Source organism: Rhineura floridana, chromosome 3 (genome assembly GCF_030035675.1).
Source record: "Rhineura floridana isolate rRhiFlo1 chromosome 3, rRhiFlo1.hap2, whole genome shotgun sequence".
In the NCBI taxonomy this organism is placed as follows: Eukaryota; Metazoa; Chordata; class Lepidosauria; order Squamata; family Rhineuridae; genus Rhineura; species Rhineura floridana.
Genome location: NC_084482.1, coordinates 76,742,324 through 76,764,496, shown reverse-complemented (window position 1 = coordinate 76,764,496; position 22,173 = coordinate 76,742,324). Strand labels below are relative to the sequence as shown.

The 22,173-nt window shown below is 39.8% G+C and overlaps 2 protein-coding genes across 6 annotated transcripts in view; one reads left to right on the top strand and one right to left on the bottom strand.

Moving 5' to 3' along the window:
- PWWP2A (PWWP domain containing 2A) overlaps positions 1 to 21,723 on the top strand; it is a 35,688-nt gene extending 13,965 nt beyond the window's left edge. The window contains exons 2-3 of one of the 4 annotated variants that reach the window (XM_061616747.1): positions 5,619 to 6,583; positions 19,372 to 21,723. In XM_061616747.1, the coding sequence (XP_061472731.1) occupies positions 5,619 to 6,583; positions 19,372 to 19,385 (979 nt within the window). In that variant the 3' untranslated portion in view covers positions 19,386 to 21,723. Of the gene's footprint in view, positions 1 to 5,618; positions 8,426 to 9,888; positions 9,911 to 19,371 lie in introns of those variants that run through there. The other 3 variants (XM_061616745.1, XM_061616746.1, XM_061616744.1) reach the window with 3 other exon arrangements.
- The window catches only part of PTTG1 (PTTG1 regulator of sister chromatid separation, securin), a 294,965-nt gene that overhangs the window by 156,586 nt on the left and 116,206 nt on the right, over positions 1 to 22,173 (bottom strand). Inside the window, exon 1 of one of the 2 annotated variants that reach the window (XM_061616760.1) lies at positions 22,118 to 22,123. The exons of the other annotated variant lie outside the window; for it this stretch is intronic. The gene's annotated coding sequence lies outside the window, so the exon portion shown is untranslated. Of the gene's footprint in view, positions 1 to 22,117; positions 22,124 to 22,173 lie in introns of those variants that run through there. 2 annotated transcript variants of the gene reach the window in all.

The window sequence follows — 22,173 nt, the reverse complement described above, 5'->3', positions numbered from 1 at the left end:
GTGGACCCTTGTCTTTCCTCACCCACAGCAGTAGAAGCATACACTTGAACCCAACCCACAGGCAACTTGAGACAGAAAATTATTTAAAATCCATGTAATGAAGTGGAAGAGATTGGAAAGGAGGAATTAGTGTATTTACCATGTGTTACACAAAAGTGGTGTCTATGTAGGAAAACACCCTTATGTGAGGTAAAGGGATACTTCAAGGAGGGGGATGAATCCAAGCATAGTTACCAAACGTCTGGAAGGAAAAAGAGCAACGGAAGTTATATGTTTAAATGAGCGCATTGATTACAGGAGGACAATAAATATGTGCCAATTACAGAAGAAAGACATTGGTCACCTTGAGCTCTCTGAGCTCTGAAATGAGCATCTTGGTCCCTCATTTAGCCTACAAGTGACATCCCACGTATTTGAGCATTTGCATTCACCTAGTCTCAGCCATGTTGAGTGATGGAAGGCCAACACAAGGCATTATAGACAAACCTTGCCTATAATGTCCTATTTTGAAATGCTTGCTGCTGAAAAGTGTATTTTAGCTTTTTGGTATAATAGCGTTCATTTTGGGCAGTAAGGCCCTCTCACTTTGAATTTGATAGAATATCACTAATAGGCAAAAAACATTGCGGTTTAAGAACGTACCTATAGCCCACAGCTATTTCTATCAAACTTTAAAAAGCAGGGAAATTGGGCAGCTATAGTGAATGCACCAGGGCAGCAGGAGACCTGAACTCCTCTCTGAGATATTGGACTGCCCTACAAATTTGTCAAAATGCAAACACCATTTGGGTTGGTCTTTCACAGTCCAATCCACTTCCTGTGTAGCTTGGAAGAATTTGGTAACGTGCTCTGAGCATATGGTGAGTGGTGGTAACAAGTGCAATCAGCCCAAAGAATAGAAAGAAGACATGTGCTGTGCTGAACTTGTTTTAGCAGTGAGGAAGCAACATTATTAAGACAGTTGATATAGTTCAGGTGGTCACTTTGAATATGTCTGATTTCCTTTGCAATTTTAGTGAAGTTTCCTATAGGAAATCATTTTCTTTTGTTTCTATTTCTGCGAATATGTGAAGTACAGCAACACTTTGCAAAATTTACACTAAAAAAATTCCAAAGATAATAACGGCACTAACTTATGCAGAATAGTCTCCAGTGGACCTCAGGAGTGTCTCAATTTGCACAAGATAAAACAGTGGGAGGTGAAATATAGTCTAACAAAATGCTAGGTGTGCTCTATGTTTTTAATTGACCATGCCCATCTTGTCTTAAATGAAGTGGTTTAAACATAGCAGGCTGAAAACATGCATCCTCTTTTTTCCAACAACTCGTCATTGCTGAAGTAGCAACATATTGTAATCAGTCTGATTTTACATCAAACTGCAGTTTCAGTTTCAACTGTTAATGAACTCAAAATAGAAATAGAACATAACCAACAATTTGAAATACAAAAGGCTGTCTTCACTATCATATGACATTGACCAATAAAAAGGCTTTCAAATTAATAAAAATAAATTTGACACAGATTTCTGGGATGAATAATGAGGAAAATAAAAATTTTCCAGTTTTGATTCTCTGTAGAAACATTAGTAACACAGGAAAGAAGCAAAGAAGAACACCAACAAACATACAAAAATATAATTCTCTGTCTTTGGAGATGGCAGGTGTTGCCACCACTCACCATATGCTCAGAGGCACATGTTACCAAATTCTTCTAAGCTACACAGGAAGTGGATAGGACTGTGAAAGGCCAACCCAAATTGTGTTTGCATTTTGACAAATTTGTAGGGCAGTACAATATCTCAGAGAGGAGGTCAGGTCTCATGCTCCACTGGTGCATTCACTATAGCTGCCCAATTTCCCTGCTTTTTAAAGTTTGATAGAAATAGCTGTGGGCTATAGGTACATTCTTAAACCGCAAAAATTTTTGCCTATTAGTGAATTTCCCTGCTTTTTAATCCTGGAGGTAAGAGATGGGATCCTGTGCAAGTTAACACCAGCAGTAACAGATATAGTTCAGCAGTGTATTTTAAATGTTATATTACCATCAAGAATGCCTTTACTTTTACAAGAGGGTCATGGCTTAATGGCAGAGAACATGCTTTGCATGCAGAAGTCCCCACATTCAATACCCAGCATCTCCAATTAGGGCTGGGAGAGATCCTTATCTGAAACTTTGTCAGTCAGTACTGAGCTAGGGACGTCTATTGTTATAGGAGAAGGCATTAAAAAGGATCTTATTCTCAACCCAGCAGCAAAAAAAGAAGAAGGGGCATGGCTGTGACTATCATGAAGAGACCCTGCACTTTTTAATTTGCTACTGCACTACTGGTCACAAACAGAAAAATCACTTGGCCACCTCATTAGTGTAATATGATATTACACTAACTGTAAATGTTTGATGCCTCTGCAAATGTTTGATGAAGACCTTCTGTTCTCTGCAAAAGATGAAGAGGAAAATGCCTCTTCCCTATACAGCAAAGGCTTTCACAAAAGTGGGAGGTAGTGGCCAACACAGCACTAATTTCAGATGGGGGCTTCAACACAGGACTAATTTCAGATAGTGAGTGAGTGAGTGAAAGAGATTTAAGATTAAACAACCAAGAGCTAAATTCAAGATTAAAGTGTTAAAAACAAAGAGTCGCATCAAATCTCAAAATAACTACAGCAATGTTATGAGCACAGGTCAAACAGCCACATACACTTTACACAAAAAGTATTTGAACGTTTCTCATTTATAAACCCATTTAAGAATTTATACCACCAGCATCAACCCAAACACAAGAAGCCTCTATTTTTCTCCCATGAGTGGGAAAGCAATGATCCCTCCACCCATTGCCGCCCTGGGCTCCTTCTGGGAGGAATGGTGGGATATAAATTTAATAAATTAAAGAAATAAATGCTGCTGCTACAGTCAATTTAAAAATTCTTTTCAAAAAATAAAAGTAAAACACAAAACCAAGAGACTGAACAACATTGGACTGCACTTCAGGGTTGTCATACACAACTCCCTCTCAGCCCCCCCCAATATCTGTACAGCCACACTAGGCTACTTTGCAGGGTTGCTGTAACTTATCCAGCACTATATCCACCCCTCCCCACTGCTGCACTATGCATATACTAATATGTGTGTGTGAGAGAGAGAGAGAGAGAGAGATTTAAGAACCAAGAGCTAAATTCAGGATTAAAGTGTTACAAACAAAGAGTCTCATACAATCTCAAAATAACTACAACAATGTTATGAGCACAGGTCAAACAGCCACACACACTGCAAACAAAAAGTATTTGAGCTTTTGTCATAACCCATTTAAGGATAGGGGGTGGGGCGTGGCAGGGCGATTGAGCCAGCGGAAAGAGCAGGCTGCGGGAGACAGCGGGGGTGGGAACACACACACACATCACCGTCACTCACCTCCATTCTGCTGCTGCCTTCTCCGTCATCCTTGCCCTCTGGCTTTCTCCCTCCACAGGCCATTTTTCTCTCTCTCGTGCTTCCTCACACAGAGCACGAGGGAAGAGCAAGCTCAGCAGAAGGCCAGTGTGAGTCACATGTCTGTTGCCCACCAATCACAGGAGCAGACTTCCCCTGCTTCCTCCAAGTAACTGGAAGGGGAGGGGGAGGGGGAGTGAAACGAAAGAACTCCTGGTTTCTACTGCGCCAGCGTGACGTTATAACCCACGGTAATGCATTTTTTAATCTATTAATTAAAAACAAACTATGCTGTTTTTTTTTACTTTAAACCTACTGAAGATGAAGGTCTGTGTTTGGGGCAAGCTCAGGGATTTGATTAGAGATACCTTACAGTCATCTCTGATTTTTAATGAATTTCAACAGATTATGAGAATTTCTCAGGAAAAAAGTCCAAACGGCTTCTTGTTTTTCTCTCTCCTGTTTTTCACTTTAAACTGTGGATTCTCCGGGGGGGGGGGGGTTGTGTATCACCAAGAAAACTTTCAGAATTGTAGAGCAAGCAATTCTGAATCCAACAGTATAAGACTTATAAGTTTTTGTTTTGAATTGGGACTATACAAAGCACCAGAAAGGGGTGAGGGGGGTATTTTCATTTAACATGGTAGAACGCGAAAAATCCCTACTGGCTATAGTATACAGCCACTCTTGTGGCTGTATAATATCTTCAACCAGTTTAAGCAGGATACACTAGAGTTACCCAGCCCTTCCTCTGATTATATTAGCAGCATATTGCCAAATACTGAATTGCCTATTAATCACATTTATCTTGAGTGGATGGACCTTTGTTAACAAAACTGGCTATGATTATGGTGCCTATCAGCACCTGCACTGGTTATTGTTGAGGATTTGAAAGTTAGAGGCCACCTCTTGATACAAGGCCCTGATTTGCCTGACCAGTTGGAGCTAGAAATTACTAGAAAATACTTAATGATTACAAGATCAGTCTAGCCTAGAAATCATATCAACATGCACAAATGAGGGTCAACACATTTTGGCTAGCTGTACATTATTTTTGGTCACCTCAGTCTTCTGGCACACCAGAGACTTTGGCAGAGGAGAGAAGGGAGTCAGCTTTTCAATTCTCACAAAGCTTTACAGATACTCAGATACAGCAAGTGTTTTTCGTGCCTTCTGACTTGTCTATAAAGCCTGTGATGGTGACTCCTCATCTACATGTCAAGTGATTCCTTGTGTGGATGTGGTTTGTCTCTTCAGCTACTATAGTGAGGACTTTCTGAGTTCTCTGTGCAGAGAGCTCAAAGGAAGGGAGAGTATCTTGTGTCATGCTAGAACTAGGAAGGCAGTTGCTAGGAAGAGATTCATGATCGCCATTCATGAAATCTTTGGCACCAGGCTCCCTTAAAATGGTCAGATCCAGCCAGACAGTTACACTTCTCTGCCTTCCTATAACCAGATGTGCACTATACCCCCTCCACGGTTAGCTTCTTTAGAGCATTGATTTTCAGAACATTTATGGAGAAATTTGGGGTTCCTCAACAAGAAGAGTTAACAATGGCAGACAGGCTTTTCTGAAAGACAGCTTGCCCATCTCCAGTGCACTCTCAGTTCACATGACAATAATAAGGCCCAATAGGCCTAGGAAGTATCCTCTGCCTACCGAGTGTGTACCCCAGAATCTTTTACAATACCATGGGGTTCTGTGGCAGGCAGGTCTCTGTGGAAAGGGGTTCTTCTTTTATTTATTTATTTTATTATACTTGTATACCGCCCCATAGCCGAAGCTCTCTGGGCGGTTTACAGTAACTAAAAACATTAAAACAAATACAATTTAAAACAGATCTTATAAAAACAATTTAAAACACTATTTAAACATTTAAACGGTATAAAACACATGCTAAAATGCCTGGGAGAAGAGGAAAGTCTTGACCTGGCGTCGAAAAGATAGCAGTGTTGGCGCCTTGAGCATAACAATAGAAGGGAAAGAACACAGTAGCATTTTTTCTGTCAGCACACAATTCTCGTAACTTGATAAGACTGCATTCTAGTCAATGCTGATTCTTATTGGTGTGGTGATGGTGTATTCTGCAGTGACAAGCTTGCTTTCATGTGAAGTATTAGCTTAATTATGATACTCAGAAATGTCAGTTAAGCAGTGATTTGAAATTAATTCTGTTTCTCTCTCTTTAAGGTTTGGACCCCATGGAATCCCTGTGACCATATTTCCCAAAAGGGAGTACAAGGATAAGCCTGAAACAATGGAGCTCCAAAGTAAATCATTCCAAGATGAGAGACAAGTGAAGTGTGAAGCCAATGGTGTAGTCACAGACTCTCCTCCCATCCAGCCATCAGAATCTAGCCTGGCTAAAAGCCTATGGACTTCCAAACCACCACCTCTTTTTCACGAGGGAGCACCGTATCCTCCTCCTTTGTTTATCAGGGACACATATAACCAGTCAATACCTCAGCCTCCGCCTCGGAAAATTAAACGACCCAAGCGGAAAATGTACAGGGAGGAACCCACTTCTATTATGAATGCTATCAAACTACGACCCAGGCAGGTCTTGTGTGACAAATGTAAGAACAGTATTGTTGCAGAAAAAAAAGAAATTAAGAAAGGCAGCAATACAAGTGACTCCTCAAGGTATGAGGATAGTAGAAAACGAAGAAATGAGAGCGTAACTACTGTGAATAAAAAAATTAAAACTGATCATAAAGTTGATGGGAAAAGCCAAAATGAAAGCCAGAAAAGGAATTCTGTGGTCAAAGTTGCAAATATTGGCCACAGCAGAAGCAGAGTAGTCAAAGTTACCACTCCAGCAAATACTTCAAAAACACAGTTAAATACTAAAAAAGTTCTCCAGAGCAAAAACATGGATCATGTAAAAGCTCGGGAAGTTTTGAAAATAGCCAAAGAGAAGGCACAAAAGAAACAGAGTGCAACCTCTACTTCCAAAAATGCACATTCAAAGGTCCACTTCACACGACGTCTTCAAAACACCAGCTCAGGTTCCCTGCCCCCACGATTGCGTTTAAAGCCACAAAGGTACCGCAATGAAGAAAACGACTCCTCTCTCAAGACAGGGCTTGAGAAATTGCAGAGTGGCAAGATGGCAGCTAAGCCTCAGTCTTGCTGCTCCTCTACCCGCTCAGCAGGTGAGGCCCCTTCAGAAAATCAGAGCCCCTCAGAAGGCCCCGAAGAGGCCAGCAGTGAGGTTCAGGACACAAATGAAGTGCATGTACCTGTTGATCAGGATGAACAGCAGACACTGGGCAAGAGAGGCAGCAAAAGCAATATAACGGTTTACATGACCCTTAATAAAAAGAAATCTGACTCTTCCAGTGCATCAGTGTGTAGTAGTGATAGCACAGATGACTTGAAGTCCACCAACTCTGAGTGTAGCACTACTGAAAGCTTTGATTTTCCTCCAGGCAGCATGCATGCACCTTCTTCCTCCTCCTCCTCCTCGTCCTCTTCAAAGGAAGAGAAAAAGCTCAGTAATTCCTTGAAAATGAAAGTCTTTTCAAAAAATGTCACTAAATGTGTCACACCAGATGGCAGGACCATATGTGTAGGAGACATTGTTTGGGCCAAGATATATGGCTTCCCATGGTGGCCAGCCCGTATTCTTACTATAACTGTGAGCCGAAAAGATAACGGCCTTTTAGTTCGACAGGAAGCTCGTATTTCATGGTTTGGGTCCCCAACAACATCTTTCCTTGCTCTTTCACAGCTCTCCCCTTTTTTAGAAAACTTTCAGTCGCGATTTAATAAGAAGAGAAAAGGTCTTTACCGCAAGGCCATTACAGAAGCAGCCAAGGCTGCTAAGCAGCTAACTCCTGAAGTTCGGGCCCTGCTGACACAGTTTGAAACATGAACATGAGAAGTAAGGTAGGCAAGAAATATGGAGGCTCCTTGAAATGTCTAGCCTAGTTAAATGCTATGAAGGACTTGGCCAATTAAACACAAAAATTGCACTCAGTTGGCTGCTTTTTTATACTGAAATTTCCATTTGTAGCAATGTCTTGACTGAAAGTTATACTTAACAAATTGTACATGCAATCAAATTAACCTAAAGCGAGATCTCAGTATTTTTTCAACAGGACTCTTAATTTTTTTTGTAAAAGTTAAAATTCCTCTGATCACCCCATGCATAGGAGCCATAACCTCAGCTGAAGAGCAGTTTATTTGCAGGGAATTTTTACTAGTTTCTACCCACTATATATACCATTTCAGTGTAAGGGGGGAAAGGGGGAAGGTAACAAAAGAAATGGAAGTTGTAGACATGATTTGGATGGTCCACCTTAAATGCAGAACCCTAGGTCCTGTCAGAGGCTTGAACTTTATTTCAATGTTTTTATCCCAAATTAAGTCTAATAGTGTGAGTGGACCCAAAGAGTTCAGCTTTTGCTTAAAAACACTTTCATTCCCACTGGCCACTTTAAATCCTTTAAGAAACCAATTTTAATCTGAATTCGATAGAAAGGTTTGATCATTGTTAGATGAATCTTGTTGGTCACTTTTTCCAAACATTCAGTTAATACTATGCACCCAGGGACAGAAATATGAACTTCAGGGTTTGGCAAGTTAAGAGGAAGCTGGTTGCTCACAGGCAGGTCTGGATAGTCCCTCAGTACTTGGGATCAAGGGCTGTTAATGCTGCATAGGTGTGAATCGTAACTTCCAGTTTGGGGGGGGGTGCTCTTAGAACAATTGTCTTGAGGATTTAGCTTGAGAGATTTTGTGTTGTATAAATAATTGGTCAGATTTTTTTTCCTGACTACTTGTTCTTAAATTCTTAGGATACGTCCTGGTAAATTACACTTTGTGAACTGTCAGATGTGTAATTGTTGCATTTGGATGTACCGAACGGCATATTTTTTTTAAACCTATTTCCATTTAAGGTATCTGTTTGCAGGTCAGAAAATATGGAAAATGTAATTGTGTAATGCTCTGAAATGTACAAAAAACCTGTAAATAAAATTGACTAAATCTAATTATTTGTGTGTGTTTTTCAAAAAGCTTTGAAAAAAACCAGGAAACATCTGTTTTCTGTTTACACAATATTTAGGATTTTAAAGAAAATAATTTTCTCACTTGACGCTCTCTAAATTAGCTTCATTAACTGCATATAAAATAACATTGGTGTTCAAAATATAAATAAGGTTCTAATTTTTGATAAATTATTCAACTATTTGTTTCCCCTAAGTAAATACTTGTCAGTCCTCAGAAAAAAAGCTTTCTAATGGGACAATTGTTTCCACCATTTGAGGTTATTTAATCCTTATGTCCATTTGCTGCTAGATCTTCTGCATATCTCATGCTCTGCATAGGGCATTTTTAGGCAGTTTCACTTAGACACCACATTTTCTAATGGACTCTGCTAGTTTATACTCGTTCTAAATTTACATTGTTGTGAATAGCAGTTAATTTCATTCCCCAGAAAAACACATATTACAATTTTAGGAGTAGGCATTTGGAAAAAGAAAAGACTTGATGCTAAATTAATTGTGTATTTCAAATACACAGTCCAGAGAATTAATTACCAAAGGCACTGTTGTGGCAGTTTGGTGCTAAGGTATGTTTTTTCATAATATTCAAACTTTATTCATTTTATTCCCAAACATTTTAAGTTCTAATCTGGTTACTCCGATGCTGTGTACATAGCTTTGAAATCTGGTCCAACTAGAGCACCTTGAAATAATGCTAGCTGATCGTAAATTTCTAAATCCGTAGAGAAATAAACTTGCATTCAGTCAGTCAATGCTTTTTGAAATTAGAAAACACACAACATTAATAGGATGCAGTTCACTTTCACTCCCGTGCTGTGTATTCTCTTTCCTGCAAACAGAACAAATGCAGTGTTTAACTTTTTTTTAGGCAGGCGGTGACTAGGATTTTTTTAGGGGGGGAAACACAACAAAGCAGACAACGTTTAGTGCTTCCTGGAGAGTTAAAAATGCAACTTCGAGTGTATACATTATGAAATTGATAGGTATACTTAAGTGTACCTGCTGATTTCCTAATGCATGAACCCACCCTCAAGAGGGAGCCTGTGATGAAAGCTTAAGGCCTGATCGTGCAAATCTTCTAGGATCTTGCCATTTTGAATAGATGCAGTCTTTCACATTTGAGTACTACTTAGGGGTATAACTAGATTCTGTAGCCTTTAGTGAGAAATGAAGGTAATTGGGTCTTGATTTCAAAATTATGCTCTTTAAAACATTGTAGAACAATGATATTCCCTACTGAGGCCATAGATTGCAATCTAGCAACTCATACACAACATGCTCGTGCTGAGTAGAAATTACTCTTACTGTAAATTTCATTCTTGATTTTTGTTAAGCTGTCCTGATTTTTAGTAGTGATATATTGATGTAACTGTCAATGACTTTATGTCATTCTCTGTGCTATGTAAAGCCTTACTGGCTGTCTAACCCTATGTAATATGGTTTTTCAGTTCAAAGCATAGATGTGTCATGAAATAATCCATTTGCTGTAAGGCATTACAGACCAGTTACTTTACTTTGGATGTTGTTTCCAGGCTTGGAAGCAGAAGCAGTTGTTCCAGAGGAGGCACTAAACTGGAAAACAAATACTGGCTTGGAATCAAGGGTCCTGCTCTCTGAGCAGAAAACACATATACGTTGTGGGGATGCAATCACTGACTTTCACCTATCTGCAACCACCTGTGCCCCTCTCAAAAATAAATGACTTGGAATTACTTTACCTATCAGTACAGCTTTTCAGGGAACATGAGCTGCAGATGAGGGTGTGATGGAAATTGGTGCCACCCCCTCCCCGCATGTGAGCCATATACTTATTTGTATCCAAGCTGTTGACTTTTTGATAAAAGTATACAAAACCTTTGCCAAACTTTAGGCAAAACCTTTCACCAAGCACCTTACGGTTTGTATATTTTCTTGAGGAAAGGGTTTTAGGCAGTTTTTATTCCATTCCAACCAGCTGTCTCTTTAATGTACACATTTGGAGGAACCTAAGCCTTAGCTGCATTGAGCACAACGAAGCACCCCACCCAAAATCTGCTCCGAAGGGTTGGAGCCACAGAACAGGTTTGGGGGGCACAGAGGGGAGAGGAAGGGGAAGTTGTGTTCATGGAAGTTCTGCATACACAGTGATTTAGTAGGATACAATCCTTTGGGCTTACGTTAGCTTTACTTTCAGTGCTTCATGTCTCAAAGAAAACTATGGGATAGAATTTACTCTGCAATTGAATGAAATCAGTGATAGAATGGATGAAATGTCCCCATAAGTGAAACAAGTGCCATTGACTGGCTAGTAAGCCCTCACTCTTTAACTGCCGTGTCCTGTCTAATCTACTTATGTTGTTAGAAAAATTGTAAGGTTACAGCCCTGCACACCTTGTGTGCTCACATTTTGGTGGTAGCCAAATACACAGACCTGGGTTCAATTGCAGAGTTACAACTTCAATAGGACAGTTGACATGATAATTTTTGTTACTGGTTTAAAATCCACATAAAGGGCATGTGAGACCAATAGTTCTAAAAGGGCAAAAGAGCATATGTCTTTGTGTTTTTAGATGATGCATACTTTTTTGGAATATTGACGTTTTTAGTTTTGACATTGCTACAAGGTTGTTTTCATATTAACTGCTATCTCGTTAATGTGGCACATTTTTAGTTATCAAAATGTGTTGTATTGTTCTGCAATAGAACATCTCTGCACTGCTCAGATCTAGCACAATTAGTAGCAGATACTAATGTAAAGCTAAATGATTCTTCCTGTATAATCAGTGCATGAAATTCAGAACAAACTTTGGAGAATGAAAAAGAGATGTATATAGGTGCCCCTCTGGATTAGAGCCATAGTAACTTGCCCCGAGAAGCATTTTAACAAGGGCTGAGTAGCCTGTTTCAACATCCTTTTAGTATGTGTTAATCTGCTCTGAGACAAGTCTTCCTACTTCATAGTAATGGCCCAAAGGTATACTTAGGAAAGGTCAAGTGCATGTGTTAAGAGAGACAGGCATCTTAACTGATAAATCATAATTTCATTAGCTGAAAAGAAATGAGATCCCTGCTGCTTCCAAGCTTGTGAGACAGTGAAAATACAGTAATGTATTGCAAAAGTACTAGTAAATAGTCTACATTAACCTTCACTGTGCTGGCTGGGGCTAATGGGAGTTCAAAATATCTGGAGGGCACGAGGCTGATGAAGGCTAGTCTACATGCATGTGAGCTAGTCATTAGACAAAGAAAATCCTGTACTGTTGGAAAGCAGAAAGGCAGTAATGAGGTGTCTGCAGCTGCTTGAGATGAATGTATGTATGCTGCTCCATTGACCTCTTAGGCAGAATCCAGCATACCATGAGCAGACTTCACTCACACAACAGGATTTCACCTTCCTTTCTTGTAGCCCATGCCAAATCTGTTCCAAAGGGGCCCCCAACCCTCCAGAGCAGATTTTGGGGACGCATGGGGGAGGAGGAGAACATGGTCCTGTTCGATAAGCAGATGTCTATTCTGCTTCTGCATAGACAGCTTTGCACAATAAGTAGACAGTTCTGCGTTGGAAATAAAATTAGCATGCATGTAGGATTTCTCTTAATGTAGGAAGAGAACCTTTTATAGGTTGGTAGCCATGCCAGCTGCTCTATTTATTTGACTATTTATAAACTTACCTGATAACGAATACATTGGCTTTGGTGGGAATAAGATAAAATACATTTGAATTTGCAATTTCCAAGTGCACCCCTATAATCCCTTCCATATCACTGAATGGTTGACTTTGACCAGAAAATGCAAAGCATTGGGATTGCTAGTGCAATGAGGGGAAAACCTAATCTCCATCCCTGAAACTGGGTGCCCTGCCCATCGCACATGGGGATCCTGCAGGAGGGTGAAACGTTTGTCTGTGCGCAGAAGGGCCCTGCATCTCTCGTGGATCATTGAAGTATACAGTGCTCCCTATGCATAAACATCCCATCCATCATAATGGCAAGCAAATTCAAGATGTATACGCTGACAGCTTATTTTGCTGGTGTTCACATGTTGCATATTGATTTTACTGGCTGTCCTGTAGTTCAAATATTTTACAGAGTAGTTCAGGTATTATACAGTATAATAATTTACATGAATACTTAATATGCTTACAAAGCTTGTTTACTGAGTTGCAAAGAAGATATTTGACAATGTGAAAACATTGTCCAATTTGGGGTTTTCATTTATATAACTTTCCCTATACATTGAACAGATTACAGAGATAAAAACATCATCCTTCAAATCCAAGAAGAACGTACACCAGTTGGAGAAATTAAAACCAAATTGCTTTCTTCTCTGCATAGTTTTTGGATTTCTAGTTCCACAGTGCTTTGTCATGAAACTTAAATGTTTTCTTCATAGGTCTTGCGTATAGCGGTGACAGACTACTGTGGAAAGCAATTGTAGTGTCTTTTTAAAATCTAAATTCTTAGCTTAAGAAGAACTATGTGGCCTAGCCTTTTTCTTGCTTTGAGAACAATATTGTTGTTGTTTTTTAATTATATTAAAAGCACCCTGGTTTTAAAAAAAAATACATAAAAAGCATCAAAGAGTTATACATAGTTTTGCAGCTTTTTTTCAAAGCAAACTTTTATAGGAAAGTTAACTTTAATCTCTTGTCTGACTGTACTGGGTATGTACGATGTATAGCTATGCCAGGTGAAGGCTAACCTTGTTATACAACAGGAATGGGAAACCTGTGGCCTTCCAGATGGACTCCCAACTCCCATCATCATTGACTATCAGCCATGCTGGTTGGGGCTGATGGAAGCTGGAGGCCAGCAACATCTGCGAGACCATAGTTCCCTATCTGTTATTTCCTCAAGCCCATCAAAATGGTATTATCTGAGAATTACAAGCCTTCTGGATTCCATTTATTTCATCCTTTGAATTCTAGTGACTTCGGTATGTCTTTAATATGTTGATTCCTTTATTTATTCCCACTAATCATGAGTACTATTGGGTAGGAAAATCTGCTCTACAATGCAAAAGATATGCTATCTCCAACATACTCCATTCTGTCCCCCTCCCTCTAGTTTTCCATTTTTCCTTTTCCAGTGGACATTTAGCATTCCCTGGCTACTGAGCATGCTCATTGCGCTTTTTGTTTTTGCACCATTCATGTGTGTGTACTTTTTGGAAACCGCGAGGTTCCCCCAAGCATGTCAATCAACACCACCTTGTTTGTCAGTGGTCCCATTTTGTCTGTAGTCCAGTCAGCACTCACCCCCCTGAGTTTGCTGTTAGGGGAATGATAAACAAATGGCCAAATGAGTGGTCAGCAAAGGGCTAGAATTCAAAGAGGTGATTGTTATGTGCCTTCAAGGCGATTATGACTTATGGTGACCCTATGAATCAGCGACCTCCAATGGCATCTGTCGTGAACCACCCTGTTCAGAGCTTTTAACTGCAGGTCTGTTGCTTCCTTTATGGAATCAATCTATCTCTTGTTTGGCCTTCCTCTTTTTCTACTCCTGTTTTTCCCAGCATTATTGTCTTTTCTAGTTAATCATGTCATGCTTCTAGTGATAATTCTGGTTTGATTTGTTCTACCACCCAATTATTTGTCTTTTTCAGTCCATGGTATCTGCAAAGCTCTCCTCCTACACCACATTTCAAAGGAGTTGATTTTTCTCTTATCAGCTTTTTTCACTGTCCAACTTTCACAGAGATTGGGAATACCATGGTCTGAATGATCCTGACTTTAGTGTTCAGTGATACATCTTTGCATTTGAGGACCTTTTCCAGTTCTCTCATAGCTGCCCTCCCCAGTCCTAGCCTTCTTCTGATTTCTTGGCTATTGTCCCCATTTTGGTTAATGACTGTGCCAAGGTATTGATAATCCTTGACAAGTTCAATGTCCTCATTATCAACTTTAAAGTTACATAACTCTTCTGTTGTCATTACTTTAGTCTTCTTGACATTCAGCTGTAGTCCTGCTTTTGTGCTTTCCTCTAACTTTTATCAGCATTCGTTTCAAATCATTACTGGCTTCTGCTGAGAGTATGGTATCATCTACATATCTTAAATTATTGATATTTCTCCCTCCAATTTTCACACTTCATCTTGGTCCAGTCCTGCTTTCCATAAGATACGTTCTGTGTATAGATTAAACAAGTGAAAAATGAAATGGACTGCCTTTAAGTCGATCCCGACTTATGGCAACCCTGTGAATATGGTTTTCATGGTAAGCGGTATTCAGAGGTGGTTTACCATTGCCTTCCTCTGAGGCTGAGAGGCAGTGACTGGCCCAAGGTCACCCAATGAGCTTCATGGCTGTGTGGGGATTCAAACCCTGGTCTCGCAGGTGATAGTCCAACACTCTTAACCACTACACCACATAAAATACACCCCTGTCTCACCCTTTCCGACTGGGAACCAATCGGTTTCTCCATATTCTGTCCTTACAGTAGCCTCTTGTCCAGAGTATAGGTTGTGCATCAGAACAATTAGGTGATGTAGCACCCCCATTTCTTTTAAAGCATTCCATAGTTTTTCATGATTTACACAATCAAAGACTGCTGTAATCTATAAAGCATGGAGTGATTTCCTTCTGAAATTCCTTGGTCCATTCCATCATCCAACGTATGTTTACGATATGATCTCTGGTGCCTCTTCCCTTTCTAAATCCAGCTTGGACATCTGGCATTTCTCGCTCCATATATGGTAAGAGCCTTTATTGTAGAATCTTGAGCATTACTTTACTTGCAGGGACATTAAGGCAATGGTTCGAATTATTGCATTCCCTGGGATCCCCTTTCTTTGGAATTGGGAAGTATATGGAATACTTCCAGTCTGTGGGCCATTGTTTAGTTTTCTGTATTTGTTGACAAATTTTTGTCAAAGGTGGACAGATTCAGTCTCAGTAGCTTGTAGCAACTACTGGTATGCCATCTGTTCCTGGTGATTTGTTTCTTCCAAGTATTTTAACAGCAGCTTTCACCTCACATTCTAAAATTTCTGGTTCTTCATCATATGCTTCCTCTGTGAATGAATCTGTCATCCTTGCATCTCTTTTATAGAGTTCTTCAGTCTATTGCTTCCATCTTCCTTTTATCTCATCTCGGTCAGTCAGTGTGTTCCCCAGTTGATTATTTAACATCCCTACCCTTGCTTTATATTTCCCTTTAATTTCTCTAATCTTTTGGAATAGGGCTCTTGTTCTACCCTTTTTGTTGTCCTCTTCTATTTCTACACAATAACTATTATAATAGTTCTCTTTGTCCCTACTTACTAGTTGCTGTATTGTTGCATTTAGGGTTCTAACCGTGTTTCTCTCTCCTTTTGCTTTTGCTTTCCTTCTCTCTTTAACCATTTTAAGAATTTCTTCAGTCATCCATTGAGGTCTTTCTCTCTCTTTAACTAGAGGTATTGTCTTTTTGCATTCTTCCTTGATAACGTCTCTGACTTCATTCCATAGTTCTTCTGGTTCTCTTGTCAGCTAGGTTTAAAGCCTCAAATCTGTTCCTTATTTGATCTTTATATTCTTCTGGGATATTATTTAAATTGTATTTTGGCATTATGATTGCTTTGTTCTTCAACTTTACTCTGATTTTAAATACGACCAGTTCATGATCTGTACCACAGTCTGCTCCTGGTCTTGTTTTCGCAGATAGTATGGAACTTCTCCATCTTCTGCTACCAAATATATAATCAATTTGATTCCTATATTGACCTTTTGGTGGATTTTTGAGAGCACATGCCCAGTGGGAATTTCAACTTCTTTTGTTTAAACAGTAGCCCCTCATGCCATATCAAATTGCTTTGAAAAGTAGGTTCAAATGTTGTTCAACTTTGTGACATGGGAGGGGGAGATGCTGTTCAAGAGAAACAAGCTTAACCTGCCATTAGATCTGCAGAAATAGATGTGTAGCTATAGAATAATAGGTGTAATTGAGCAGAAGTCTCTCATAATCAAGTCCCATTGAAAGCAATTGAGTAGACATTAATTGCAACTAAGATCACATTGATTTCAATAGGATTTAGTTGTGACTAACGTTGCTTGATTATGCCAGGGTTACAATTAGGCTATGCTTTTGTGTCTTCACTGACTGGAGCTCCTGACATCTCTCTTTTCTGACTTTTCACCAAAGAAAAATGTCTAAAAATCCAGTCATTGAGTTGGATCATGTCTAGCTTGGCTCTAATTTAAGCTATGTTTCTTACTAAAGGACTCTTACCTCAAATTCTTGATGTTTTCCTGTTACTTTTTGGGTCAACATTTGACTGTTTTGGGTCATGAACAAGACAATGCAAAGTGGGGGAGGGGAGTAATTGATTGTGCATTTGTGTATTGTATATTTGCTGACAAGATTATAAATATCCTAGTGAAGTATTTCATTAAGGCTGCAATCCTGTATCCCCCGATGAACAAGCCCCATTGAACTCAATGGGGTTGGCATATATGCTGTTAAACCTCTCATAAGGTCTGTCTGATGTGAACGGGAAAGCTTCAGCTCCTGCTGCATTTTAAAAATATTCCCAGAGACAATTTGAGAGCTGGGTGAAGTATAGTTGGAAGCAAGGAAACCCAACTGTCAACTGAGCATCCCCACATGAATAACGATCAAAGCCTGGAGAATTACTACTTATTTTTAAATAGTAAATGCTCTCCTTAAAAAATGAGGTCAGTATTGATGAATCAAACAAATGGTAGATAGTATCAGTACAAGAATACTAGAGGCATAGAGGCCAAAAGATAGCCACTAAAAACCATGATTAGAATACTCTGCTCATGTCTCAGCATCAGCTGGGGTTGACCCAGGAGGAAAATCCTCAGGGATGTCATTTTACCAGTACTTGCTGTGGAATGGTATCTTGCTGAATTCTGATTTCGCTTTCTTATGGGCTGGTCTTCTAATGTCCTCTGTTTGCAGCCTAGGTTTCCCTCATTTTCATGGCTTCAGCCCCTTGGAGCTGTGGTGCTTCCAGAAGGTACGAAGAGCCTCTGCCTGGATTTGTGATACTCCCATGTCATGTGTAGCTCTACTCTTGATTCCACTCATGGTTCCCGGGCCTCCTTTTTTCAGGGGACAATGCAGAGTGTACTCAAGGTGTAGGAGAGGTTGGGTCTGCGCGATTATGGGGAGCACAGTGTAGCTCCTCCTCCCACCCTGAGCAGCATGATGGTGTGCATGCAGCGATACAGCTGCTAAAGGATCCCTATAATTTCTTTGCTGTTAGCCGTTCTCTGCATGGAGTGCCAATGCCTGCTGTTTCCCCAAGATAAGATTCTCAGCCGCGTGTCTTGCAATGTTTGGTTTCAGCCTGCCTTTCCTTGGCTGCCAGTGGTGTTGTAGCTTGGTAGCTTATTAGCTGTGGCTCATTGAATGGAGTGTGTTAGGTATCTTTTCACTTAATGCTGAAACATTCCAAGGCACAGAATGCTTGCTCCAGGACTGCTAAGGGCACTAGTCAAATACTTGCTGTGCCAGCATGTAAGTGCATTGGCTGGGGGACCCTTGCAGTGAGAGGGTTACAGGGACAGCATGGACACATTCCAAGCAGAAATCTTGGCACAAAAAATGAAAAGTGTCAGTATTATGGATGGTGCCTTCTGGCGGATTTGTTGTCTCATGCTGCAATAGCCTTCCTCTTCTGTTATGTCTTCAGTTGAGCCATTTGATACTGGGAATACCTGACTGAATCTCAAAACACAAATGGAGTTCTGCTCAAGCAGTGTGTGTTTCCAACCTCCTTTGTCCCCAGCTTCTCAAAAACCTGTTCCTGAGGGTTAGAAGCATGGGATGGGAGATGTGGGCCTGTGGCAGGAGGCACAAATCTAATTCACGGGAAGTGGAAATGCCTTTCTGTCACACAAGCCTTCTGTTGGACCCAACCCAGTTTGGCTCACAGTGGTGCCTTTGTCCTGCCTACCCTTCAGGTGGAAAGGAGGGGGTCTACACAACATTATTGTGCTGTCCTGTCTTGTGTTAAAAGCCTGATTGTTCCCACAGAGATGCATTAGTAGAAGAGACCTCTGCTGGATGAGCAAATATTGCTATCCTTTTCTGTTATTGTCCACCCCTCAGTAGTTTATCACCTCTCTTTCCTGGAGCAAAGCTCCCCAAAGCCCTATATCTTTGAATTACTGAGTTATATTTAACTAAGTTATACTCAGGTAGATGCACTGAACTTTAATAGACCTAAGTTAGTCCTGTTAAAATGAATGGACATGGCTAACATTGAATGTAACCCACTGGTTCCCTCCTTATTTATTTCTCTGCTCACTACTTGTGGCACACTGTAGCCTGGTTTTTTAAAACATCTAACCTTTAAGTAGAAAATTGGACTAAATGGCATTTTGGTATACAGTAGGGCCCCACTCATACGGCAGGTTACATTCCAGGCCCCCGCTGAAAAGCGGAATTCATTGAATAGAATGGTGCGCGACACCCAAAAACCACCGTATGAGTGGGGCTTTAGTCTAATTGCGTCTAATTGAGACCGCCGCATTAGCAAAGCGCTGTAAAGCGAGGCTCTACTGTACTTTTAAATTCTGGCAGCAGTAAGCCTGACAGAAATGAGAACTGGTGTAGGATGAGGTTAAGACACTGAGTCATGTGTGCATAAGGAAGGCCCTGGTTCAAATCTGCCATGAATTCACTGGGCAACCTTAAGCAAGTTACTCATCCCCAAACTCTCAACTGCAGTATGGGGATACTACTGACCAACCTTACAAGATTGTTGAAAGGATCACAAAGTTTCAATAATTGCAATATGCTATTCAGGGTTCACTGTGCGTTAACCATCAAACATATTTGTATGAGCTTACTAAGACTTTCTCCTTTAGTTTAATGGAAAAAATAAGATTATGCCCAATAAAAAAAAGTAACTGATCTAAAATCTTGTTAAGGTAGTATATAAATGAGGAAATATGCTTTCACTACTAACTTAGAACTTCTTTTCCCTCTCCTTTTCAGCACAGAGACATTAATCGCCTACTGTATTTATGGAACCTCCCTACATTGCCATGAAGAGGGTCAGCTAACCAGGCATGACATACATCTGAAACCTAGATTGTAGTGTGTACTGGGGGAGAACTTTTTTCAAAGAAACAAACCTTTTCCAGGATATCTGTACTTATTGTAAATTTACTTTGGAATTTGAAGTGTTAGAAAATATTTTATAAACTTTTTTGCAATAAACAAGGCATGAGCCAAGGAGCCTGTTCAAGATGAACATGCAAGGAACCACTTGAATTACTAGTATGAAGAACCACGAAGTGTACTCTTAAAATGTGATAGTCTGAATAGGCCCCAGCAATGGAGTCAAGACATCTGGAAAGTTGGCTGTAAATTTCTGAACATTTACTTTTGTTCTTAGTGTGTGTTATATTTTACATCTTAACAGACTTTAGTCTTTAGTACAGGTGTTAACCGAGCTGTAACCTATTACTGGAAGCATGTCCACATTCAGCTGTGGTGTTAAGTACTGATAGTCCTGTTTTGAGACAAAGGTTTCCCGTAGGGATGGAGGCAAGGGCAGCAATAGCGGACTCCTGAATAATTATGGCAAAGATTTGCCTTTCTGGAAGCTTTCTTTGATGGCCACAATCAGAGATCGTTCTATGAAATGCTGCGGGGGAGGCTGGCATCACTGACAATACACAAAAGTGTGTCTGTGCTTGCAAATCTCTAGCAGTATCCACCCTAAAGAATAGATACAGCTAAGATAAATAACTGGTATCCAAAGACATGTTTCCATTCTAGCATAGGGATATATTGCACATTAAATTAGTCATGGCTTGGTTGTAACTAACGTATTCATAACAAACTGCTGCTAGATTGGGTTTTAGCATTTCTAAGGTCTGTTGGTTTACAGGCCCCTCCCAGCTATAACAAGTCTTAACTCTTATCAATGGGACTTGAGTATTTAACTGTAAAATGGTTTCATTTTTCAATGAAAGTAAATCTTTTTTTCCCATGGGCTTGCATCCACTGTCAAAATAACTACTACTTCATAAACTGCTTTTCATATTTAAAGGTTATAGAACCTTAACTTGCATTTCTTTTCTTAACAGATCAGGATTCCCCAGGTATCTTGATGAGATAATAAACAAGTCAAAATGAAAGCAAAATCTAAAGTCTGATAAAATACAAATAAAGTTCCCTCGAAATAAGGATGTCATCTACACAAAAACTTAAGACTTGTGTGGCATTAGGATAACCCTTTCCAGATTAATGGAAGAGACCTTTTCCAAAGTTACTCATACCAGCATATACAAACTGAAGTGTTTTCATAATTCCCATGCATGTTGTTGTAATCATACAAATTTTCCCCTTGGCTTTGACACATTTATATTTTTAAATAGCATTTTAAACATGGGAAAGATGTATGAATAAGTATATTACAATGCAATTCTATATTAAATATTTACTAAAATTGTCTGAAAACATTTTAAATTTTATTTATGAAACCGTAGCACCTACTTTAAAAAAATCTACATAATGATTAATAGGTTCAACTGCCACTTTTCATAAGAAATTGGAAGGGATGTTTAAAAGACAAGCAATTGCTTTGCAGTAGTCAAAACAAAAGAGAAACACAGTACACTACAATTTTTCAGTAAGATTAGAAGCTAATTTGGGGAAAATAGAAGATACTGCAGTGAGTCAGTGCAATAAAGCTTGCCTCTAGAGACAAAACAAGCATCTTTTTTATTTAAAAGCAGGGTCGGATGTCTTCACTGGAGAAGGTGCGCACCCCTTGGGAGGTAACCATGGCACAAAATGATAGTTTCTACTCAGGAAAATGGTGTGGGCTGTAGGAGCAAGGGTACATATCTCGATTGACAATGGGTGGAGCCAGTAGTGCCTGCATAGACAACATCTTACTTTTAGCCTGTGCTCTTAACTCCTTCTCGAGCACTAACACTGCCCATTTTACATCCATAACACTGTATGAAGTGGGAGAGCTGCAGGTTTATGGGTAAAATAAAGGGTAAGGCTGAAAAAGAGACAAAACGACTAGTTTGTACTTACCCATGAAGAACTGAGAAACTGCAGCCACCTTGTCTTTCACTTTGAAATGATATTGTCAGGGAAAATTGTTGTGGTAGAAGTAATGTATTGCTTTTCACCTTTTTGCTTTCGTTGCTTAATATTTAAGCTTTGCTCCATGCTACCTTTATGTCTGTATGCTACGTCACTATGCCTCCTTCATTTGGTAGACTTGAATGAGGAAAAATTCACCTTTTAAGGTTCACTTGAAATTAAATGTTCAAGAATGTTGTGTACCTATTCAATATGTACCTATTCAATAAAGCCTTGATTTTTTTTCTCTGCACTTTTAAAAATGGTATACCAGCAGTCTGTTTCTGCCTCCTCGTTTGGTTGCTTCTTTGACAGTAAAATGTTAGGAAACTTAAGCTGCAATCCTATGCACACTAACCTGGCAGTAACCCCACTGGACACACTAGGACTTTCTTCTTGCAGCGTCGGCTGTCTGTCAACCTGCTATAGCACTTCCGTGTTTCTGCAGCTATTGATACAAAGGCTAGGGGGCTTCTCCTGGAACGTTCTTCCATAGCCATGTAGCTGATGCTATCTTTTCCACATCAGGTACATAATGTCTCCATGCTTTTTAAATTGCTTGTTTTCCTGTCTCCACTTCTTACTGCAGTATTAAACAAATAGGCTTTAAGCTTGTTTAACTGGCGATAGATGAGAAAGAAACACTTTGGTGCTTTAGGCTACCGCTAACTAAATAAGCTACAAGATTTC